Source organism: Canis lupus, chromosome 6 (assembly GCF_003254725.2).
Source record: "Canis lupus dingo isolate Sandy chromosome 6, ASM325472v2, whole genome shotgun sequence".
Classification (NCBI taxonomy): Eukaryota; Metazoa; Chordata; class Mammalia; order Carnivora; family Canidae; genus Canis; species Canis lupus.
Genome location: NC_064248.1, coordinates 21,143,673 through 21,169,223, shown reverse-complemented (window position 1 = coordinate 21,169,223; position 25,551 = coordinate 21,143,673). Strand labels below are relative to the sequence as shown.

Genomic DNA, 25,551 nt, shown 5'->3' with positions numbered 1-25,551 from the left:
GCTTTAAACTGTGCAAAAGACCAGTTAGTTGGGTCACAGTATGGTAAAATGTGAACATTAAAAAAAAATGTAGTGCATATATGTATTTTGTACTGGCTGAATGAAATTCCTTCGAAACAATTTTCTGGTGTTATGGATGATATGATGTTGTGGTGGATTAGGGTATCTTTCCAGAAAACAATCATACTGACTGGACTTGTTCTCTGGATCTTGGCTCTAGAATTTTTTATTTTTATTTTTATTTTTTAGAGCAGATTTGTAACCGCGGAGTTATTCATCAACATACTAACCAGCTACCGTCATCTTCCTTATTACTCTTTCTACTTCTCTTGATCATTCTCTCTCTCCTTTACATGTTCTTATTTATTCTACCTTTTAAATGTCAGTGTTGAGCAGTGTTTCACCTTCAGTATCATTCTGTGTTGTACTTTGGTTCAGCCATCCCATATGCTGATAGTTCTTCAGTTGTTCATTGAGCTAACAGTTCTTGGCCATTTGCTGTGCTTGGTGCTGGGAATGCCAGTGATAAAGGGGGAGGAGAGAGGAAAAGCCAGCACTTAAAGTAAGCATGTGTAGGGTAAGGAATGCATTAAGAAGAGTTTTATGGGAATAGAGGAGGGGAAATTGGTTGTCAGAAATGCTTTTAAGTTTAGCAGAACTGAGGATGAGAGTCGGAGGTGATTGTTTCCTAGGAAAGGTGGACGGAAAGATTTTCAAGAAAGGCATCAAGGCATTTTAGGCACAAGGAACATCATACAAAAGAATGGTACCTTTTGGAGTGTTGCAGATACGTGGTGTGGGAAAGAAGGAAACGTGTGGACGTAATGGGATATGAATCTGGAAAGTGGTAGATAGGGTCATCCTTAGTACTTTAGAAGATTTCTGAAATCATTTTAACAACACAGATAACTTGGGCAGAGATAATAGATTTGCGGGAGAGGGTAAAAATTGGGAGGGGTCAAGATGTAAGCCAAGAAGACCAATCAGGAAGTTTTTGCCAGAGTAAATTGATGGAGGACCTAAATCACTGCAGGGACTTTAAAGATAATAAGGATGCAGTTGAATTCTATCAGGGAGATAATCTGTTGGAGAGGGAGAAATCCTTGCTTGAGTAAACAGTGAGGCCATTTTCTAAAATAAGCCCACCCATTCTCTCCTACCTCTCTGGCAGTCCTGACTTATTCTTCTTGCCTTTTACTTCTCTCTCTGCTATGGAAACCTATCCTGTAGGTCTTGCCATTTCTTCTCATTCTGCTACTCTCATGACTTTTTTTCTCCCCCACCTGTATGCTGAACCCTAAATTTATATTTTCAGTCCATACTTTCACTAAACTTTAGAACCGTATATTGAGTTATATTCTACACATGAATATCCTATGAGCATGGTTTTCAGAGTTTATCTGAGGACTCCTGAGGGGCTGCCTGAAACTGTCATGAGATCCACAAGGTCAAACTTTTCATAATGATAGGAAGACTTTGTCTTATTCACTTTTTTCTTATGAGTATGTAGTATTTTCTAGAGGCTCCATAATGTAGATGTTACAACAAATTAAAAGCAGAAGTAGATAGGAGAATCTACTTGCTTCTCTTAAGCCACATATTAAAGAAATTTGGAAAAATGTAAAACAGTGCATGCTTTTCACTTTTTGTTTTGGGAAACAATTATTTCAGAAAATATATTCATTCAATGAAAATATATGTTGATTCATGTAAGGGTTTATTTTAAAAATTACTATTTTTAAGAATTTTCCTGTTTAAAATTTTAATCTGGTAAATATAGTTATAACCCACTAAACAGAAGACCTTTGATATTCTCAGTAACTTAAAAATTCAAAGGAGTCTTGAGATCAAACGTTTGAGAATTGCTGTCCTATAGTATTACAACAAATAATCAAAAGCTAAACTTACTCTTTCACGTATTTCTGAAACTTACGTTGTTTTTCTTTTTTAAGATTTTATTTATTCATGAGAGACACAGAGAGAGAGAGAGAGAGAGAGAGAGAGAGGCAGAGACACAGGCAGAGGGAGAAGCAGGCTCCATACAGGGAGCCTGATGTGGGACTCGATCCCGGGACTCCAGCATCACGCCCTGGGCCAAAGGCAGGCGCTAAACCACTGAGCCACCCGGGGATCCCTGAAACTTAGGTGCTTTTTTTGTTGTTTTTTTTGTTTTGTTTTGTTTTATTTTTTTGAAACTTAGGTTTTATCTTCTGTTTCATGTCTTGGTAAATGGTACCACTGTCTGTTCACGCTTCAGGCCAAAAACCTGAGAGTTCTTTTATTCCTCTCTCTCTCTCTTTTTTTTTTTTTTTTTTTTAAGATTTTATTTATTTATTCATGATAGACATAGAAAGAGAGGCAGAGACACAGGCAGAGGGAGAAGCAGGCTCCATGCTGGGAGCCCGATGCGGGACTCGATCCCGGGATTCCAGGATCGCACCTTGGGCCGAAGGCAGGCGCTAAACCGCTGAGCCACCCAGGGATGCCCCCCTCTTTTTTTTTTTTTTTAACCTACATGGCAATAGTGGTCACTAACATTTATTGAGTACTAGGTAGGTGCCAGCTATTATTCTCAGTTCTTTACATCTTGCAAAACCTCACAACAACCCTACGTGGTAGAGGTTTTAATACTTACCCTGTTTTACAGATGAGGGAACTGAGGTGCCAGGGTGGTTAGGTACCTAGCCCAGGTTATATGTCTAGCCAAGATTTGAATCTAGTCAGTCTTTTGAACCTGCACGTCTTTGTTCTGGAACAGTTTGTATAGATTTATATTCCATGTTTCTTGAGGATTTTAATATGCACATTCCCTATAAAGTCATCTGGGCCTAGTGCTTTTTAGAGAGGTAAATCTTGGAGAACCTTTTTGGTGTCTTCTGCTATTAAAGGATCTTTTCTATGAGCTCATTTTGGTAAATTTTATTTTCTAGAACAGACACTGGGTAACTATAGCTTGCAAATTTGGCCCACTGCCTATTTTTATATATCAGATTTTGCTGGAACACAGCCACATCCATTCATTTACGTGTAGTCTGTGGCAACTTTTTGTGCTACAACAGTAGAGTAGAGTAGTTGCAAGAGAGACTGTATGGCCTGCAAAACCTAAAATGCTTATTACTCTCTGGCCCTTTACTGGAAAGATGTGCCAAGCCATGTTATGGAACATTGTTCCATTTAGCTGGGTTTCCTGTTTTTATTGGTATCGATTGTACATAACATTTTCTTGTATTTCCAGAATCTCTACATTTGAAGTTATGTCTTTTTTATCCCTGGCACTATTTATATTCTACCCCCCCCTCCCCCCCCCATTGTTTGGGATTACTAAAATTTTGTCAAACTTACTGGTAACAGTGTTGGTGTTCCATCTTCTGTGCTCTTAAACAATTTAAATAGCATTAGACTTAGAGTTACATGTTTCTTAAAAATGTGCTAATAAACAAAAAATAATGTATGGGAATATTGATCAAACTGTCTGATCCTGATGGGTGATTTTATCAATCCCTTCATTTCTTCTGTGCCAATTAATCTTTATTTTCTTCCCTCTTCTGAGGTCAGTGTTAAATCCCTCCTCCATCTTTTCAAATTATTTATAGTTGAGTCTAAAGAAATACCTTAATTTTAGAAAATCATCTCATTTTTTCCATTTTCATTTTTTAAAATTAAGTTTTTTCATGAAGTCATGCCTTGAAGTTATTAGTTCACTTGTAAAGTCATCAGTTGCTACTTTTATCTTCACTAATTCCTCCTTCTTCCTCCAGTTCATTTTTTAACTTGTGTAAGATGCTTCATATTCATTCTTACTTGTTGAAAACAATAAAGACCAGGAATTTTTCCTTGATCACTGGTTTAGCGGTATCTTAAAATTTATTATGTGTATGTTTTCACAAGTATTTTCTTGATGATCATACAGTTCTGATATTTCTTTCTTTAGCTCAAAATTTAAGGCAGTTATATTAGCTAGTTTCGTTGTTTTCTAATGTGGTTGCATTGTAATCCAGAAATACCACCTATATTATTTGTACTTTTTGCAATTTAGTGGTGTTTTCTTTAGTGCTGTATGGGTGTCTGTGTGTGTGTATGTACTTTCTATGACTGTTCCATCGGTATTTGTCAAAAAAGGTGTTATCTTTTTTTATAGTAGATAGTTTTCCTTTTTCAGGTTTTCTGTCTCCATTGGATTTACATGTTTTGATAACTAAAGTTTGGTACATAAGTGTTCTTAGCTGTTTATATCTTTTTAGTTGTTTTCCTCTATCATTGTGAGATATCTCATTCTTTATGATGCTTTTATGATTGAATTTTTTTAAACCTGATATTAATATTACTTTTATTTAAATTTTGTTAGCAGTTTTGCTTCTACATCAGTCTCTGTACTTCCCCCCCCCCCTCAACTTCCTATATAGTTTTGTTTCAGTGGTGATTTTTGCAAAGTATATTCCTTAGATTTTTTTCTTTTTTCTTTTTCTTTTTTTTAATTTTTTTTTTTTTATTTATTTATGATAGTCACACAGAGAGAGAGAGAGAGAGGCAGAGACACAGGCAGAGGGAGAAGCAGGCTCCATGCACCGGGAGCCCGACATGGGATTCGATCCCGGGTCTCCAGGATCGCGCCCTGGGCCAGAGGCAGGCGCCAAACCGCTGCGCCACCCAGGGATCCCAGATTTTTCTTTTCTTAACAAAAGAGCTTTTATTAACAAGTGAATTTAATTCATTCACATTTATTATTTTTTAATTCATTCACATTTATTTTGATTACAGATTTTGGGGGCTTATGCTCAACATCATCTTTTGTGTTTAATATTAATTGCAGTTCCAAAATAATTCTTTTTATTGCATTTTCTGTATCCGTCGAATGAATGGAGTTTTCTTGTTTTCTCATTTTCCTTTTTCTCTTTTCAGTGGTTTGGATATTTACTGATAATTAACCTAAATGTTAACTCTGCATCCACAATAGCCAAAATATTCAGTAATTATATCTGTTACCCAGCAACCCCATCCTTACCGCCCTACCTACACACAGTTAATTTCCTCTTTACTCTTCTGGTATGTTTCATGTTTACATCTGAGATTTCACTTCAGATTATTTAGTTCAGTTTTATAATCAATAGTTATATTATCTTAATGTTTTTACTGGTTTTGGTGAAATTATCTGGCCCCAGAAAAGAGAACTATCTCGCCTTTTTTCCCTGTGATACTTTATTGGTAAGTACAGCAGCTCTCTGAATTTGAGGTAGGAATGGGGCAGCTGGCTGACAGATGTAAATACTGCTTCTGAATTTCTGGTCACTTTGGATGAAGTGTTGAGGTTCTTACATACATTGTCCATGTAGGCCATCTTCTACTTCCTTGAAGGTATTAAAGAATATTTTCCTGTAGCTATCTCATATAAACAATATCTTTTTGGGGTTTTAAATTATTATAATCTTTATTATAATCTTTTCTTTTCCTCCTAGTAATAAAGTGGCAGGCAAGCCTGTATTTTTAGCTGTGGATAGTATTTTAAGTATTATAAGGTTACATTCAATTGTCAGAAACCATGCTGAGCTTGATACTAAATATGTAAAGGCTGAGTTAGAGTTTTTGTGTCCTTTATGATTTCATAGCTACATGTACTTTTTTTTTTTTATTTCGGAAGTACTTTAGAATATTCTAGTGCCTCATTTTCCTTGTTAAAAAGGAATATACATTATTGGTACTTTCTGGGAACATTAAATTATCTGGGAGATAAAAATTTCATTCATAATTAATTAAACCTAGAACGTACTTGACTCAAATTATTAAAACAAAGCTTTTTAGTTGCCTTCAAAAAGAATGGAAAGGATTCCAAGTAGTAGATAGAATGTCTGATTTTTCATGTAATTCCTCCTGAACGATAATTTGCTTGCATTGCTTTAGAAAAAATCAGAGTCATATTTGAAAAAATAAGAGGCTAGATCATGTATTAACAATATATAAGTGATATGATGTAGACTAACTTCACCAGTGGCTCAGAGAAAGAAGGCGGTAGTGAGGCCAGACTGCCAAGTGAAGGGGCCTTTAGAGCAAGGATGGGGGGAGGGGGGCAGAGGGGTGGGAGGGGCAGGTCCGGGAGAGATGTTGTCAGGGTTTGGGTGGCTACTAGAAGCAATACTGGTGACCACCTTTATCAAAGTGTCATGCACATTGTGAGCATTTGACGAATATTGCCTTTATTTGGCCCACAGAATAGCTCTGTTTACTGGGTTCTTACATTGTGCTGGGTACCGACCAGAACTGCCTGTACTGTACAGGCAAGGAGAAGGACGCAGAGATAATCCAGTTCTGGTGGTGGGCTATTCTAATTTCAGGCCTGGAGCTCTTAGCCCTTGAACAGCTTTTTCTCTGAGTCTCCTCACTGGTCACATGGAGATGTTTCACTTTGTTTATCTGACAGTGGCATCTGTAAAGATGCATCAAACTCTCACAGAAATGTTCAACTATTACGAAATTGTAAGGTGGTATTGTGCCAGTCATTAAAAAATGCCCACTATTCATCTAGCTTTGTATTTGGTACTCTGTAAGTGGTAACATATTTAATTTTAGGATAGCCTTGCAAGGTATAGGTGTTATCTCCTTATCTCCACTTTTTTTTTTTTTTTTTTTTTTTTTTTTTTTTTTTTTAAAAGTTTTTATTTATTTATGATAGTCACACAGAGAGAGAGAGAGAGAGGCAGAGACACAGGCAGAGGGAAAAGCAGGCTCCATGCACCAGCAGCCCGACGTGGGATTCGATCCCGGGTCTCCAGGATTCTTCCCTGGGCCAAAGGCAGGCGCCAAACTGCTGCGCCACCCAGGGATCCCCTCCTTATCTCCACTTTATAGAGGAGACCATAGGCTCAGTCTGGTATATACACCTTGCCCAAAGACACAAAACTTAGTAAAGGCAGCACTGGGATTAAAACCTGGGTCCATCTGGCATCAAAAGTTCATATACCATACTGTCTCTGTAGTTTTAGAGATTGGGTGTATCTTTACCAGATTAAGGCATTTGCATTAGTTTGTTTACTTATTTGATCTCTTTTAAGAGTCTAGAAATCCATTGTTTATGATCGCACATTGTTCATATAGTGGACAAATGTCTGTTTCTCAGATTTGCTTAAGACAGGGGATCTACATTATTTCTCCAGTTTTGATTAGTTTTGTAGATTTCATTCTATAATCTTTGTATTTACTTCTCCATTCCGAGTTTGTCTTATTTGATTCAGACTTTACCTTTTAACAACAACAAATCCTGTAAACTTTGCCTTTTTTGTAAAGAACTTGTCAGAGTGTTTTCTACCTTTTCTATCTGTTCTTGTGTTGTCTTTCAGAAATGAAGAATAGGGACCAAACACTTTGAAAATGAGGCAGACAAAGAACAGTTTACAGGGAATTGAGGGTTCTTTTAAGATAACCAAAATTTGATTCACCACATTTGCTCTTTGAGCTGTTGTGAGTTCCATAGTTATACAATCAGTGTTTGTTCTCTGATTGAAATAATACGGGCCAGAGCTGGTGCGCAGGAGCTGTCATACAAGCCAGGGGATGCCGATGGTGTCCGTCCCCTTGTTGGAGGAGTAGTTGCAGAAGTAAAATTGAACTCTCTCCTAAGAAAACCTGAGCCTGTGAATGAGGATATCCTCGCACGCTTGAACTTTCTGTTCCTTTAGGGTTGTTTTTCGTAGTGCCTTTTTACTTAGATGGCTTACTGTGGAGGTACACTTTACTGGCTAATCTTTTCCACCCCTTTTCTTTTGTTGGGATTAGTGCCAGAACAGATAAAGCCCAGTGTAAGCCAGCCTCAGCCTGCCAACTCTAATAACGGCACTTCCACAGCAACCAGCACTAATAATAATGCCAAGCGAGCCACAGCCAACAATCCGCAGCAGCAGCAGCAGCCACAGCCGCCACAGCAGCCACAGCAGCCGCCGCAGCAGCCACCGCAGCCGCCACAGCAGCAGCCGCAGCCAGCACAGGCCTTGCCTCGGTATCCTCGGGAAGTACCACCACGATTTCGCCACCAGGAACACAAACAGCTTCTAAAGAGGGGTCAGCATTTTCCTGTCATAGCAGCAAACCTGGGATCTGCTGTTAAAGTGTTAAGCAGCCAGTCAGAAAGCAGTGCTTTAACAAATCAACAGCCACAAAATAACGGAGAGGTGCAGAACAGCAAAAACCAGTCAGGTGAGAGAAGGCATTTCTTACGAGACTCCAACTGTCCTCATTAGCAGCATAGCAAGTTGATACATTCATGGCTTGTTGGGGATGTATTTGTGTCCATCAATATCTGCGTTACAAAATTAGAGTTCCGTGCAGGAAGTTACCAATTGGGAATCCTTAAACGTTTCCTGTAAACTGACTGCCAATTCTACTTTTTAAATGATTATTTTAATCACCCTCCCTCCAGGTTCTACCCATTTTCACAAGCAATTTATAAAAGCTTAAATTGATAAGTCTACACTTAAAATTAAGCACCCCTCACCTCCCCCTCAGTATATGTGTTAAGCAGTTGTACATATTATTGCAGTTAATCCTCAGCAGCCCTGTGAAGCATAAATTGTTCTTATCCTCACTTTTCAGTAGAGGAAACTGAGGTACCAGGACATTTGATAACTTGCCCATGATCACTCAGTTACCCTGTGCCAGAGAAAGATTGTTGCTTCCGGAAATGGTATTCACATAGCACATGGCACTCAGTGATTGCCACAGAAGGGCCTTTCTGAGTTCAGTAATGATGGGGAGGGAGAAAATGTATGTGATTATGGTTTTCTCAGAGGCCAGTTTGTTGCAGTATGTTCTGATAGGTTCTAATATTTTGTGTGTCCATTCATTTATCAAACTATTTTGAAGCATTTACTACAAGCCACATAGAATCAAGGTTCCCACGCATGAAAACACTAGCATATACTGGTTATGAACAAAGTTTCTAGAGCCAAATGGACCAGGTTTTTAAATCCTAGTTCCATACATACCAGTGTCTCTGCCCTTGGGCATGTTACTTTATTGCTCTGTGGGTCTGCATCTCATCTGACCAGCCTTTGCTAACTGTCCCAGCAAGAATTACTCTCTGTCTCTGCTCTCTTACATATATCAAGGACTCCTCTGTCCTTTAGATTATGGTACTTCACAGCTAATAAGTAGCAGAGCTGGCGTTACATCAAGATCTGTTTGATTCCAGAGCTGGGTTTGTAACAGCCTTGCTGTACTTTGGCAGCATACTGGATGTGGTAGGTAAGGAGGAAGAGGACATGAATGTGATTTCTCTAACATAGATAATCAGAGCAGTACATTATTGGACAGGATACAAACTCAGTATCACCCTGAATTAATACTACCCTCGTCATCACTTATTACCTTGTGTGAGATTGGCCATATCACTTAATTTACCTCAGCCCTCTCTAAGCTATAAAGTATGGACATTAGTGCGCAACCTATATGGTTGCTTTGAGGATTAAATTATGTGAGTGTTTAAGCACGGTAGTTAGTGCCTGACATTTAGGTACTGAATGAATTATCTTCCCCCAAACTTTTACGAAAGGACCTGTACTTTTCAGGAAGAAGACTCTGGTTTAGACATATTACATATAGCACCAAGCAGTTAATTTGAAGTTCATCCAAGAAATCAGCCTGGAAGCAGATGATGTAGTGGGTCATGGGCATGTATTTTAAAAATGTGATCTAAGCCTTAGGAGAGGTTATTCACACAGTGAATGCTTGAGTACTTATTAAGAGCTAAACAATGGTGGTTATTACACTTAACAAAATGACCAGGGGAAATAGGCTCATAAATTTAGAAAGTGGTATGTTGAGTACCACTTTTAATTTGGGAAATGAAAGAGAGCTGTTTTTGAAATGAAAAATAGTGTAAAAATGTTTATCAAAAATGGTTAGGATCAGAAATCCCAAAAATATTAGAGATGTGCATTCAGATAAAAAGAAGGCCTATGTGAGCATAGGAAGAAGTCTTCAACAAAGGCTGAAAAGGACAAATGCCCTGCTTGTTTCTGAGAGGACTTTATGAAGGAACACTGCATTCATGTGGAGGTGGGGATGGAAGCCAGGAGAATGTAGCAGTCTGGCTGATGTCCAGAATTAATGTGGGTGACGAAGGCAGAGCACTGCAGAAAAACTAGATTTTTGTTTTTGTCTTTTTAAAAAACATTTGTGAATCTCCACTTTCCAGCATATGCCACATATTTAACTTAAAATATCTGTGTAGATGCTGCTAGGAGTAGTAGCAACTTTAGCCACCTAAGAGACCAATGGATGTCTATGAACTAGGGAAGCCTTCTTCTTAGACTGTTAGGTCTGCCCTGGCCTCTAAGGGTGATTTACAACAGTAATGACAATAGTGATCCAGTGACTGACTCTAACAGGGTGCTCCTTAGACACACACACACTGAATTAACGCATTCGGTCCTCCTCTTACAGGTTATGGATCAGTGAAGAGCAGTGTAGTATCCATTATAAAAAGCTTGATCAAGAGTCCACAAACACAAAAGTTGTATGTTGTGAACCACAGGTAGTTCAGAGCTATGTGAACATAATCTTAACTTTTTATTTTTGTATCTGTGTTTCACTTGTTTCCTGAACAAATACAGTTAATGAATGGAGTAGATTTGATATGTAGGTCAATAACATAGAATAAATACATACACAGATACTTAAAGTTTTCATGATAAAAATGAAAGGTGCAGTGTGTTGGATGCTCCTCCCTTGTCCTCACATAACTCAGTTCTCATTCATTCAGTGCAGTCAGGGAGCAGGGATAGTCCCGGGATGAGAAGAGGTGTTTTATAAATCAGAGATCCTAAGCCAAGCACTTTCTCAGGCTAGCAGGTAAGTGAGGTAGAAGATGAAAAGGAGTGACAGGAACTGGGGTAAATGTAGTGACTTTGTATCCTGCCTAGGTACCTTACAAGCCTTTAGAGACCTGCCCTGGTCAAACCAGCTGGCTTTTCGGGCTCAGTGGCCAGTCTGTGGCTATGCCTCAGACCCCTAGTGATGCTTTCATTCAACACCGAGACTTCTCTTCTGCAATTGATTTCCTAGAGCCTCACGGTATCAGGCTCTGATAGTGCCCAAATAACTCTGAAGTTGGGGGACTTACAGGTCTTTATGTAATAGAGGATGTGGGGGTGCTCATTTGGCAGTGTTGTTCTTGTAGACCCGTGTGTTCCAGCTCACATTTTATCATCCAACTGGCATACGTTCTGAAAAGTTAATAGAGAAAAAATACCCATATACCCTGCGCCCAGATCCAGCAGTTGTTTATGTTTTCCCATCTTCAAATGCATGCCTCCTTTCCACCCTTACCCTCACCTTCCTCTTCGACCAGACATGTACACCTTCCCCATCATATGTACATATGTATGCACTCATATGCACATTCAGTATACTTCATCTTTAATACTGGAAATTCCCTGAGAATAAGGATGGTCTCTATACAATCATGATACCACAATCCATTCCTAGGCAAAAGGGGGACACATTAAGCAGATCCTGTAATAGGTAGTTTATGTTCAAATTTCCATTAGTTGTCCCAAGAATGCCGTTGTTTATTTATAGTATGATAGCATTTATATAAAATATAAAGCTGCTATATTGCTTAGGGATGAGTTCAGATAGAGCATTTTGAGTGATTACCACTTAGTGACCCAGTGGGGAAGGAAGGAGATGTGATCAGAGAAGGAGTACACAGGAGTTTTCTATACTAGTTATTTAAGGGAGGGGTATGTGGGTTTTGTCTCTATTACTCTTTACAGCCTTTACTACATTTGAATTTTTCTTTTTAGGGAATCTCTGGGAGAGTTGAGCTAGAATGATAAATGACCAAGAAATGGGGCCTTTTTTTTTTTTTTTTGAAAGGGGCCTTTTTAATGAAAATAAATAAATAAATAAAAATAAAAAGTTTTTATCCATATTATCAGTACCTCAATCCTTTTTAAGATTTCATTTATTCCAGAGAAAGAAAGCAAGCATGAGCGGGGTGGATGGGTAGAGCAGAGGGAGAAGCAGACTCCCTGCTCAGCAGGGAGCCTGATGTGGGGGGCTCGATCCCAGGACACTGGGACTATGACCTGAGCTGAAAACAGATGCTCAACCAACTGAGCCACCTAGATGCCCTTCCAGAGACATTTAAAGATGAAAATACCATCCTCCATCTGTGCTCTTTACTGTCTTTTCAATGTGGTATCCATCTTTGATGTCGTGGAATTTGCACTTCTTGATCTTTACTGGTACCCTTTCCCCCTAGTCGATAAACATAGTTAAGCTTGTGTCATCTTTTAAAAAAAAAATTTAAACCCCCAGTCTCTAGGACATGTAGACTTTCTCTCCTTCCCCTTCTTACAGAGTAGTCTGTAGTCTCTAATGCATGACTTCAGTCCTCTGTAATCTGGCTCCTGCTCACTTGACTAAAATAGCTCTTACTAAGGTCATTGGTTTTCTGAATGTCAAATCCAAGCTTAGTGATTTTCACATGTAGCTGTGGTAACAGACTTTTCCTTTTTCATTGTTATAGATACCTACCTTTTTTTTTTTTTTCCTTTTTAAAACCAGAACGTTTATTTTGACTAATCGTTGAAATCCTTAAGATGAACTGGATGCTGCAACAGCTGCCCTCTTGGGCTTAGGTGTCGTTCCTTCACGGAATCCATGCCTGAATCTGCGGTATACAATTTTTAGGTGCCTCATTCGACCGGTCCCAGTGGTATTCCATCTTTTAGCCTTGGCGCTCCAGTTATACTTTCTCTTCCGCTTGGCAGGGTAGCCACACTTGCCACAGGTGGACTTCTGAAGGTGGTAGGCCTTAGAGTTTTTTAAGATTTTATTTATTTATTCATGAGAGACACAGAGAGAGACGCAGAGACACAGGCTCCATGCAGGAGGCCTGACGCGGGACTCAGTCCCGGGTCTCCAGGATCACATCCTGGACTGAAGGCGGTGCTAAACCGCTGAGCCACCAGGGCTAAAAATATGGAACGCTTCACAAATTTGCGTGTAGTCCTTGCACAGGGGCCATGCTAATCTCTGTATCGTTCCAATTTTAGTATATGTGCTGCCAAAGCGAGCACCATTCTTGTTCTTTTATTCAACTAGTTTTCAGATTTTATTCTCTCCCATGACTTTGCTTCAGATCTCTCCTCAGTTTTAGATTCATTGCTTCCAGATGTCTTCAGCTGATGTTGGGCCCCTCAAACTCCACACATCCAAAATTGAACTCCTCGTCCTGCCAGCATGTCTTTCTGGGTTCTGTTGCTCAAGAGTTAGCACACCCATCACCTCCCATCTAGAAATCTTAAAATCATGTTTGATTTGCCATCTCCATGTCTCCCAGGCGACTGGTTTCCCATGTCCTGCTGATTTCAACTCTAAATGTCTCTCAGCCCTCCTCTCTTGTGTGCTCAGGCATCACCGCTGGCTGAAGGCACTCGCCATTCGGTCTAAAGCAGCAGCCCCTAGATTGTCTTTTATGGCTGTCTCCCGAACACCTTCACCTCATCTCTCAAACCAGAGACCAGTCATGATCCATGCATCACATTTGGATGGTAGTATTGCATTTGTCATCTTTATCTAGAACAGAGGATGGTTTGCAGCCCATTTCAGTCAAGTCCTGTTGGAAGTCTGCCATGCCCATTCATTTACATGTTAGCTCCGGCTGCTTTCAGGCTACAATGGCACAGTAGTTGCCACAGAGACCATCTGGCTGGCAAAACTTAGGATATTCACTAATTGGACCTTTACAGAAAGAGTTTGCCAGCCCCTGGGCTAGAGGCAGAATAACCAAAAGAAACATTTTGAACTTTGTCACTGAGTGCTATTTGAAACTGTGCATGTCAGGTTCTCTCATATTCCCAAGTGATACTGTGTCATACTTCCCCAGAATTACTCTAAAACCAAAGTACATTTACTTCTGAAGGACTTTCCCTTTCTGGTGAGAATGAAAGCCTTCAAGGCAGAAGGCACGTGTTTATTTTTCTTACATGCTGTATATTTAATAAGAAAAATAAATGAATTTTCCTGAATATAAATTATTCCTGAGCAGATGATACTGTTCCTTTACAAATCACTTGAATTATAGCCAGTCTTTGCTCTGCCCCCACATACCCTCTTTGATCTTTGTGAATAGGTGCTATAGAAATGCACTATTGTTCTGATGTGTGGTGCTGGAGCTGGCCCCAGTTCTCAGGTAATTTTGTGTGAAAATAGGAGCTTGTGGTATTATTTTGGATTTCCAGTGCTCTTTGGCAATGCTCAGTCTTCCAGATCTTCATTTGCCTAATATCAGTGCAGTCTGTAAAAATTTCTATTTTGCATCACGCTCAGTAAAACTCAGCTGTCTCCCTTTCCTCCCACCAGCATGGGGCTTCAGTCTACTGTTTCTCACTATTTCCTGGAAAAACTTAACAGGATTGTTAATAATGTTCTTCTGCGTTTATCCTCTGGATCATTTGTGATGATGGGTTTTAGCTTCCTGTCTGTAAGGGAAACATTAAAATTTTCACCTCTCCCAGTTCTGAAAGAGTCTGTCTCTGTGAGACATACTAGTTGCGATTGCTGAGGAGTCCTGTTCTTTTCACAGCTTTAGTTGGACTGGGATATCCCCACCTCTATCTGAGCTACATGTTTTTCATAACCAAAAGGTCCTTGGCTGAAACACGGTTTTCGAATTTTGGGTTTTTTTTTTTTTTTTTTAAGTATCAAGTGATTTTCAGATTAAAATGAAATTTTAGCTCATCAATGGTGAGATGATGTCTTTCATTTTCCTAAAATACACAGGAATATATAGCAAAAGACAAATTTGGACCACCTTCCCCTGCCTCCTCTGAACTAGGTCATGACCAGATTCTGAGAGAAATTTTTACTAACATAAAGTTTGGTTTGCAAAATGGATCCTGCTGTTTGCTGGGGTTTTTGCTTGCTTCCTTGCTTTTGATTTATTCTGACATAAAATGACTTCACATTTTGGGTAAGTAATCAAATCTGTATCCTTTCTTTTTGTGGTTTCTTTGCTTTTAGGTATAAAAAATTCTCATTTACTGATAACTTTTTGGTTTCATCTTTTAACACAATCAGATGAGATTATTTTTGATAAATAGTCTGATTTTTTTTTTTTAAAGATTTATTTATTTATTTATTTATTCAGAGAGAGCGAAAGAGAGGCAGAGACACAGGCAGGGAGAGAAGCAGGCTATACGCAGGGAGCCTGACGTGGGACTTGATCCGGGGTCTCCAGGATCACACCCCGGGCTGCAGGCGGTGCTAAGCCGCTGCGCCACCGGGGCTGCCCAAATAGTCTGATTTTTAAAAATCTTTTTAAAGTATTGAATTATTCCTTCTCTCCTACTGATTTAAAATACTAACATTTGATAAATACTTGGGTCTCTCCCTGGCTTACTCATGCCATGCAGCTGAAGCTTAGTTACTCTGGCAGTGCAGCACTTGTTAGCTGTTGCATGACCCTGCAGCTTCCCCCTGTCCCCATCCCACTATTGAGATTTTCTTTTTCATCCTCTCATGTTTTATATGAATTTTTAAATCACTTTATCCATGCTACAGACTCCTGTTAGTAATTTCTTATAATTGAATTACACTTTAAGAAAGAATATTATTCTGTCTTCCTGTTCAGGAACAAGTATCTGTACTTAATCAAGTTGTCTTCTGTGGCCTGCAATAAAACGTAATCACATATAACTTTAAATATTTCTGTTAGCCGTATTCTAAGTTGCTTTGTGATTTTTGTGGCTGTTAGAGTTAGGTTCTTTTCTCAATTACATTTTCTTGTCAACTACTTCTGGTATATAGGAAAACTATTGCTTCATACATGTTAGCTTCTTTTGTTTCTTTTCCACTATCTTTACCCTTTATTTCTGGGTCCTCTTTCATTGGTCAGTAGTCCCAGCGCAAGGCTGAGCATTAGTGTTGATGCCAAGTACCTTGCCTTTTCCTGTCAGTATGGGAATGCTTCTGCTGCTGCACTGTTAAATTCCAGGTCTGTCCTTTTGTGTTCAGCCTAGGCGGTTTTGTCGAACATTCTCAATCTTCCTTTCTTACGCTTGCTCTGTGGAAGTGGCAAGAAACACACATGCATGTGAAAAAACAAATAATGGGCAACAAGTACTTTTACTCGACGTCTTTGAGGTGCTGATGATGGTGATGGTGGCTTGGTTGTTAGATCTGGAGAAAAGTGGATGGATTTGGGGTTCGGTGGTGGTTGGGATTTGCCATGCACAGTAAGCAAGCAAGGATAAATCTTAGGTTTTAGGAAACTTACTGAGACGAAGAAAACCAGTAAAAAAGCAGAATTTTTTTTCTCCTTTGGGAATAGGCATCTGTGGGGGAATGATCCAGGAGTTAGTATTCTGTTTGAGACAGGTGCAATTACTGTTCTCACTTTACAGATGAGGAAACTAAGATACAGAAAGATTGAGGATCTTGCCTGTGATCATATAACTAGGAAATGACAGAGCAGCTTTTAAGCCCAAGCAGTCTGACTACAAAGTTGTGCTCTTAATCACTATACCAAACTGCCACTGGTGGAGCATTTCTTTGAAGCTGGCACTGAACTAAATACTTCACATAGGACAGTATAGTTAACAGCTGGGTAAAGAGGTACTGTCTGTCTCCCTGTTGTGCAAATTTGGTCATACAACTGCTGCAGAGAGCCCAGACTTGAGTCTTGGTGTCTGTGGAGTTTCAGCAATGTACTTAGCCACCTTGCTTTATTACTCAATGCTGAATCCTGCTTTCCTCACCTGATTTTCTGTAACTTAGCCTCTGGGCCTTCATTTATTTTCCCAGCTACAAAGTAAAGGTAGTATCCGGTGCTTTAGGGTTGTTTCAAGGAGTCAGTGACAAAAATGCAGAGAAAACACATGATCCGTGGTCCTGATTGATGATACTGCTGGTGCCGGTGTTGATATATTGGTTTGTTTTTACCCCATGAGACAAACTGTTCGATATCCTGTGTTTCATGAGGAAAATGCTTCTCATGGGCACTGAAAGATGATGAAAAACTTCATTTGACAGCTTAAAAAAATGATTCCCAACTGGGAGTGGAGATAAGAGTTTGTTATGGAACTTTAAGATTCATGTAATTGGTGAATTATGTATACGCCTTTAGTCTCTCTTTAGTCTTTTTTCTGCTCTTCTTTCTAACTCCTAGTTTTTTAATGCTTGATGATTGTGCTTTGAGAGAAATGATGGAAGATGAACCTGATTTTCTATATTTGCAGTACATTGGTAGTGAGTTACATTTGTTTTCTAGGCTTGCAACTCCTAGCAGTTGGTTTATTAGGTCTGGGATGTGAGGATGTGATTTGAACATGTATGTTATTTAAAAGCACTACGTAGGATTCTGAGTACTACTCTAGTTGAAAACTACAACATAAGCAACCCCCTAAAGACAGTCTAAATGCAGACATCTTATGCAGGTTAATATCCCTGAGGAACTTTTAACTACCAGATCCTTAAACCGAATGAGAGGAATGAATCTGGGGAAGTATTAGAAGCATGAGAACTGCCTGCCCTCTACCTGCAGGAAGATAACTAGATGATAATGTATAGCGGTGAGTCCAAGATTATAGGATTCTATGACTGATCATTAATGATGTTCAGTGTCAGCACTTGATTTTTTTAATCATCATAATTCTGTGATCTCCTAAAAAATATGGCTATGAAGGTAAATTAAATTTTTATGAAGGAGAATGCAACTAAAAATATTTGTACTTGCATGCAGTATTTCAGGTTGAACATAAACACTAATGAAATGGAAATAAAATGGGAAAGAAAGGCTTTGTAATTTTTATAAACTTGTTCTAATACCCAAAACCGTTGTGTGAAAAAGCTCCTCTAAGAAAGGAAAGACAGGAAAGGATTTCTCATATGTTTCTAATACATTTAGTCAAGTTTGTCCTGCTCCTTTGTCCTTACCCATCTCCTTCCCAGCCCCCCCTTTTTTTTTCCACGTCAGGCCTCTAGGCCTGGGTTGCTTCATTATCCTAATACATTACTACAACCTAGTTCTTCCTGACACTAAAATTCTTCTACTTGCTGATAAGTAATAGTTTGTTCATTCAGCAGCAGATCTCTAATGAGAGGGACTCTTGTGTTCCAGGTACTGCCCTAGGCTCATAGGATAACATCAGTGAATAAAACGCAAAATACCCTGCCTGTGTGGAATTAATGACTAGATAAGGAAAGTTGGTAGCTGGGATATAATCCGTGCTTTTGTAACCATACTGCCAAGTATCAAATTTTGTTAATGTCGAGGAACCACATATGTTTATAACATTTCTCATCTTTCCAAGCACTTAATAGTTTTTGTATTTCTCCTTTATTCTAGATATAAACCACAGTACTTCAGGATCCCATTATGAAAATTCACAGCGGGGACCTGTGTCTTCTCCGAGTGACTCTAGCACAAATTGTAAGAATGCTGTTGTAAACGACTCCCCTGAGACAGAAGCATGGCCCTCAGTCCCTGGCAGTGATCCAGAGTTGGCTTCAGAATGTATGGATGCTGATTCTGCCTCCAGTTCTGAATCAGAGAGAAACATCACTATCATGGCTTCAGGGAGCACAGGTGGTGAAAAAGATGGCCTTCGGAATAGCACTGGACTTGGTTCCCAAAACAAGTTTGTGGTTGGTAGCAGCAGCAATAATGTGGGCCATGGAAGTAGTCCTGGGCCATGGGGTTTTTCCCATGGAGCCATAATAAGCACATGTCAGGTCTCTGTGGATGCTCCTGAAAGCAAATCAGAAAGTAGCAACAATAGAATGAATGCTTGGGGCACTGTAAGTTCTTCATCAAATGGAGGGTTAAATCCAAGCACTTTGAATTCAGCTAGCAACCATGGTGCCTGGCCAGTATTAGACAACAACGGACTTGCCCTCAAAGGGCCTGTAGGGAGCGGTAGTTCTGGCATCAATATTCAGTGTAGTACCATAGGCCAGATGCCTAACAATCAGAGTATTAACTCTAAAGTGGGTGGTTCTTCCACCCATGGTACCTGGGGAAGCCTTCAGGAAACTTGTGAATCTGAAGTAAGTGGTACACAGAAGGTTTCATTCAGTGGTCAACCTCAGAATATTACCACTGAGATGACTGGACCAAATAACACTACTAACTTTATGACCTCTAGTTTACCAAACTCCGGTTCAGTACAGAATAACGAACTGCCTAGTAATACAGGGGCCTGGCGTGTGAGCACAATGAATCATCCTCAGATACAGGCTCCATCGGTTATGAATGGCACTTCCCTTTCTCATCTTAGCAATGGAGAGCCAAAAAGTGGAGGCTCTTACGGTACTACGTGGGGTGCCTATGGTTCTAATTACTCTGGAGACAAATGTTCGAGCCCTAACGGCCAAGCTAATGGTGACACTGTGAATGCAACTCTAATGCAGCCTGGCATAAATGGGCCTATGGGCACTAACTTTCAAGTGAACACAAATAAAGGAGGAGGTGTGTGGGAGTCTGGGGCAACGAATTCCCAGAATGCATCGTGGGGAAGTGGAAATGGCGCAAATTCTGGAGGAAGTCGACGAGGATGGGGAACTCCTGCACAAAACACTGGCACTAATATACCCAGCGTGGAGTGGAGCAAACTGCCTAGCAATCAGCATTCCAATGACAGTGCAAATGGCAATGGTAAGAAGTTTACAAATGGATGGAAATCTACTGAGGAAGAGGATCAGGCTTCTGCCGCATCTCAGACAACTGAGCAGAACAGTGTGTGGGCCAAAACAGGAGGTACAGTGGAGAGTGAAGGTAGTACAGAAAGCACTGGACGCCTCGAGGAGAAAGCCACTGGGGAAAATCAGAGTAGAGATCGGAGAAAAATTGATCAGCACACATTACTCCAAAGCATCGTAAACAGAACTGACTTGGATCCACGTGTCCTCTCCAACTCTGGTTGGGGACAGACTCCTATTAAGCAGAATACTGCCTGGGATACGGAAACATCACCTAGAGGGGAAAGAAAGACTGACAATGGGACAGAGGCCTGGGGAAGCTCTGCAACACAGACTTTTAACTCAGGGGCATGTACAGATAAGACTAGCCCTACTAGTAATGATACCTCATCTGTATCGGGGTGGGGAGATCCCAAACCTGCTCTGAGGTGGGGAGATTCCAAAGGCTCAAGCTGCCAGGGGGGATGGGAAGATGATGCTGCTGCTACAGGAATGGTCAAGAGCAATCAGTGGGGGAACAGCAAAGAAGAGAAGTCCGCATGGAATGATTCGCAAAAGAGCAAACAGGGATGGGGTGATGGACAGAAATCAAACCAAGGGTGGTCCGTTTCTGCCAGTGATAACTGGGGAGAAACGTCAAGGAGTAACCATTGGGGTGAGGCTAATAAGAAATCTAGCTCAGGAGGTAGTGACAGTGACAGGTCTGTTTCTGGTTGGAATGAACTTGGTAAAACTAGTTCTTTTACTTGGGGAAATAACATAAATCCAAATAATTCGTCAGGATGGGATGAATCTTCTAAACCTAATCCTTCCCAGGGATGGGGAGATCCTCCAAAGTCTAATCAGTCTCTAGGTTGGGGAGATTCGTCAAAGCCAGTCACTTCTCCAGACTGGAACAAGCAACAAGACATTGTCGGGTCTTGGGGAATCCCACCAGCAACAGGCAAACCTCCTGGTACAGGCTGGCTGGGAGGACCTATACCAGCCCCAACAAAAGAAGAAGAGCCCACAGGCTGGGAGGAACCATCCCCAGAATCCATACGTCGCAAAATGGAGATCGATGACGGAACTTCAGCTTGGGGAGATCCGAGCAAATACAACTACAAAAATGTGAACATGTGGAACAAAAATGTCCCAAATGGCAGCAGCCGTTCAGACCAGCAAGCACAGGTACACCAGTTGCTACCATCTGCAAGTGCCATCTCAAACAAAGAGGCAGGCAGTGGCTCTGGTAAGTTTTCATTTAATGGAGTCTGATGGTGTTACAAAATGTTTCACAGTATTGTAAGCCTCCTTTCAATGTACCGGGTGCTGTAAGATTTAACAGTATTTGCATATGCGCACAAAGGGCTTTCCCCCCTCCCTCCAACCCAGGAGGAGCTTCTAGTGAATAAAAGAATGGGCAAGGTGTTTAACATCAGGAACCGAGCTCTGTCTGTGGCCATGTTGGTTGTGAATCTCCCACACTCCGTTCTCTGCTAGGAAGACAGCAGAAGGTAGAGTTGGGAAAGTGGTATCTGTTGGGGATGCTGTACACTTCTCAGTTCTTCTGAGTCAAGTCGTTACTTACTTTGTTTTGTTATTTGATTACAGAATCCCCAGAAAGAAAACAAGCATCCAAGTACAATATTCTCTAAATACCCTGTGCTATATTTGGCCTTGGAAGGGATTTATTTAAGTAGGCATGAAATCCAAGTCTATTAGTTATACAGTGTGTATGTTTGTGTGCTCAAAACATTTGATAATACCTTTCTGGTGTATTCCCACATATTCCCACTCTCATAACAAGGAGCTAATTCCTATCTCTGCAGATTATCTTGACAACGACATTTTCATTAAGTGTCATTGGAATGCATTGTCTTTGGTAATGGAATAATAAGCAGTCCCGTTGGAGGGATAGGAATGTTTTCATGAGCTAACCTTTCAGCGTCTAATTCTTTTCCCCCCAGGATAGTTTATGGTATTTGGATTTAATTCATAGAAGAAAGAGGTATTCATCTAAGGAAAAGGCTGTTTGAGTTCTTTTGAATGTTGTTTATGGCTTTACATTAGACAACCTGATACCTCTGGATTTTTAAGAAGTGTTGTCCAGCGTGTATAAAAGTAGGATGTCTACCTATTGTTGGTATTGTAGTTAATTTTTTTTGCCCCAGAATAGTGATGTTGAAAGGTTGCACTTATGGTAAAAATCGTTTATGTACACTATTACCCAACTTGATTACCTGCTTGGATTTACTAGGTTTGCCTCAGATTGACTTGACTTTTCCAGGAATTAAATTCATTTTCAAAGGAGGATAACTTGCCATAATTAAGGTCATTCAAAAAAAAGTCCGCTCTACACCCAGAGGGCAATTATGAAATAGGTGATGGAAAAAAAAAAATTTCACACCGGTAGTTAAATTATGATGATGGGAAATGATTTGTCTTCTTTGCATAAAACAGAAGCCATTGTCTTTGCCCATGCCCATTGCAGCATCATTATTCAGTCTGTGAATATGAACATCTTCATCTTTTGTTCCCTGAGTACTCCTTATTGCCCTGCACCACCCTACCTTGTGCTGATGACTTCTTTTCCCACACTTTCTAAAGGCTGGGGTGAGCCCTGGGGGGAGCCTTCTACTCCAGCCACAACTGTGGATAATGGTACTTCAGCATGGGGTAAACCCATAGACAGTGGTCCCAGCTGGGGGGAGCCCATTGCTGCAGCATCCAACACATCCACGTGGGGCTCCAGCTCTGTTGGTCCTCAAGCATTAAGCAAATCTGGTAAGTTATTGATAATTCCTGGTGGCTCTTTTGTCACAGTGGTGATCTCTTGTTGACTACAATTAAATAATCAGATAATGTTTGTATCATTGATAAATGTATCTGTGTATCCTACTATGTGATTTTACTGTTTGTTTCTTTGAATTTGTAATTTGATTTGCTCTTTTTAGCTTTCTGGATGTTCTTGTCTTTCCTTAGAACTGTTAACTATAAGGATTTGCATTTACTTCACCAAATCGAAGTTCTCTTTTACCAAATCAGATTACCTAATCAAGCAACTTTCATGTTATCCAGCATTAGAGACAGGTTATAGAGTAATGTGGATGCATATCCAAACTGGCTCAGTTCCAGATTACTCCCTGAATATTATACAGAAAATCAACAAAGTTCAGGAAAGACCTGATTCAACATTCAGATGAACATCATTACTATCCCATAAGTTGTATGTGGGGTCCCCATAGGAATTCCAAAAGCTGAGTATCCAGTTGAGATGCTTTCTGCTCATAACTTGCAATACTTTCTGGCCATTCTCTTTGAAAATATATATCAAAATGAATTCTTTGAAATTTCCTCGATCCTTTCTGCCCTGTGTGTTGCCATACAGATTGTTGAGTTTGAACAAGAAGGCCATGTTTAGGAATGGTCTGTTTGTAAAAAGAACGGGAGATACTTTTTTTCCTTTCCTTTTTCCTTTTTCCTTTTTCCTTTCCTTCCTTCCTTCCTTTTTTTTTTTTTTTGTAAAGTAATCTCCACACCCAGCAGGGAGCCCAGTGGGAGGCTTGATCAAGACCCTGAGATCAAGACCTGATCCGAGGGATCCCTGGGTGGCGCGGCGGTTTGGCGCCTGCCTTTGGCCCAGGGCGCGATCCTGGAGACCCGGGATCGAATCCCACGTCGGGCTCCCGGTGCATGGAGCCTGCTTCTCCCTCTGCCTGTGTCTCTGCCTCTCTCTTTCTCTCTGTGTGACTGTCATAAATAAATTAAAAAAAAAAAAAAAAAAAAAAAAGACCTGATCCGAGATCAAAAGTTGGACACTTAACTGACTGAGCCACCCAGGCATACCTGATTCACTCAGGTGGTGTAGAGCGTAAGACTCTTGCTCTCTCAGGGTCATGAGTTCAGGGTCCATGTTGGGTGTAGAGATTACTTTAAAAAAAAAAAAATCTTGCTTAGTGGAAACTTCAAGTATAAAACATAGATTCCTACCATGTAGATTTGTGAAGGGAAATAAAAGTGGGGTTTTTCCTAGATTCCCCACCCCCATAATGAGTGCTTGTTCTCCAGAAAGAATTGTTTGATTAAATCATGTTTCTCTTTGTATCACAAATCACAATCAGGGCCAAAATCTATGCAAGATGGCTGGTGTGGTGATGATATGCCATTGCCTGGAAATCGCCCCACTGGCTGGGAAGAGGAAGAGGATGTAGAGATTGGAATGTGGAATAGTAATTCATCTCAAGAGCTTAACTCATCTTTAAATTGGCCTCCATATACAAAGAAAATGTCATCGAAGGTAAACATTTCAAGGGCAAAGCCCTTGAAATTTTCAATTCCAAAGGTAGTTTACCCTCAGGAAATTTATGTTCTTCCTGCCCATTTATGGCAATGAGTACAGGCCAGGCAGTCCCCAATTTAGGTATAGCCTTTTGTATGGGCAGCCACCTAGAAAGCCATAAGACTGCAGGAACTTCCTTTCTCCCCACTGCTACAGCTTGGGATTTCTCTCCTCCTCTCCCTCCACCAGTGCTGCCTGGGACAGCCCCTCACCCCAAGGTGGGCTTGCAGCGGTGGGGGTGAAGAGAAGGGCAAATCTCCATGTTGACTCCCAGTTCCGCTTCACCCGCAGTCCCCAGCCCTCCCCTTTACCCAGAATCGGTGGCTTCCTTTTTCATCCCCCATCTGTATCCCTTCCCCTAGCCCTAAAGGTCCTGTGACAAAAATCCCTAGGAATGAGCCATTTGATTTTCCTCTGATATGTGGACAAATCTTATTCCCAAACCTGTTGAGTACATCAGAGTCCTATGGCATTTGTTACAGGTACAGCTTACTATATCCCAGGCCTCCTGTAGTTTTGGAAATTGGACCCCATATGTCTCTGATGCAGAGCTAGAGCTGAGAACCACTGATGTAGAGCACTGTCTCTTAAGAGGTGGTGTTGGATGCTGGTGCCAGATTCTCTTGGGGACCATTTTCAAAATATGTGCCCAGACCCTCAGGTGGTTCTCTCCGCCTCACTCTATTTGAAAACTGGTGTGCGCCACCAACCCACCGCCCCTACCCCCCTACCCCCAGCCCCCGGGATCTTAGAGGTCAAATATCCAGTAGTTACATTAGTTGGCCACCAGGGTCCCTCCCTTTTAATCCTGGGATTCTCAGTCTAGGACCTGCCATTTTCATTTAAAAAGATGTTGCATTTGGCTGAATTTGCCTATTGCCACTGCATATAGCTTATGAAATGCTTTCCCATATTTTACATAAGCCATTTGATCCTCATGACCTTCTGAGGTAGAATACCGATGAGGAATTTGAGACTGTCAAAGGTGGTGACTTGCCCAAAGATGCATAACTAGTTGACAGAGCAAGGACTTAATTTTAGGTCTTCTAATTCCAAACCCTGTGTTCTTCCCACTGGACCATGCTGTTTTGTGACTTTGTCTTTCCTTACAGGGTCTGAGTGGCAAAAAAAGGAGAAGGGAAAGGGTGTGTAGCCTTTTTACTCTTTCTCCTTTGTTTCTGCTAGTAAAAATCTTTTAGAAAGCAACTGCAAACATTTATTTAGCTTCTGCTGTGTGCCAGGTACTGTGCTTGGTGCTGGGGGTTCAGAAACACTAAGAAATGAGCTGCACCTTCGAGGAACTCAGAGTCTAGTATGGGACAGTAGGAGAGCGCTAAGGAGTGGCCACTTGAGTTTGGAAGATGCCTGCGGGTGGGATATGCTAAGGAAAAGAGTAGCCTGACATACTAAAGTGGAGAATTTCTGAAAGAGGTGATAGGAGATCTGGCTCTATAGTTAAATTAAGGCTAGATTGTAAAGTATTTTCAATACCATGCCAAAGAATTTGAACTTTATTCTAAGATATGGAGCCAATG

The 25,551-nt window shown here is 40.6% G+C and overlaps 1 protein-coding gene and 1 non-coding gene across 22 annotated transcripts in view; one reads left to right on the top strand and one right to left on the bottom strand.

Moving 5' to 3' along the window:
* TNRC6A (trinucleotide repeat containing adaptor 6A) overlaps positions 1-25,551 on the top strand; it is a 107,385-nt gene that overhangs the window by 47,153 nt on the left and 34,681 nt on the right. For 13 of the 21 annotated variants that reach the window (XR_007411228.1, XR_007411227.1, XM_025416148.3 and 10 more), the window contains 5 exons: positions 7,765-8,181; positions 18,344-20,926; positions 22,285-22,461; positions 23,799-23,974; positions 25,129-25,161. Coding sequence is in view for 19 of the 21 variants with exons in the window: in XM_025416148.3 (XP_025271933.1) it covers positions 7,765-8,181; positions 18,344-20,926; positions 22,285-22,461; positions 23,799-23,974; positions 25,129-25,161 (3,386 nt within the window). In the remaining 2 variants the exon portion in view is untranslated. Of the gene's footprint in view, positions 1-7,764; positions 8,182-17,461; positions 17,568-18,343; positions 20,927-22,284; positions 22,462-23,798; positions 23,975-25,128; positions 25,162-25,551 lie in introns of those variants that run through there. The other 8 variants (XM_049111276.1, XM_049111280.1, XM_049111275.1 and 5 more) reach the window with 5 other exon arrangements.
* Positions 12,970-13,073, bottom strand: LOC112641136 (U6 spliceosomal RNA). Its single transcript, XR_003124523.1, has one exon. It is a non-coding gene; the product is annotated as a U6 spliceosomal RNA (small nuclear RNA).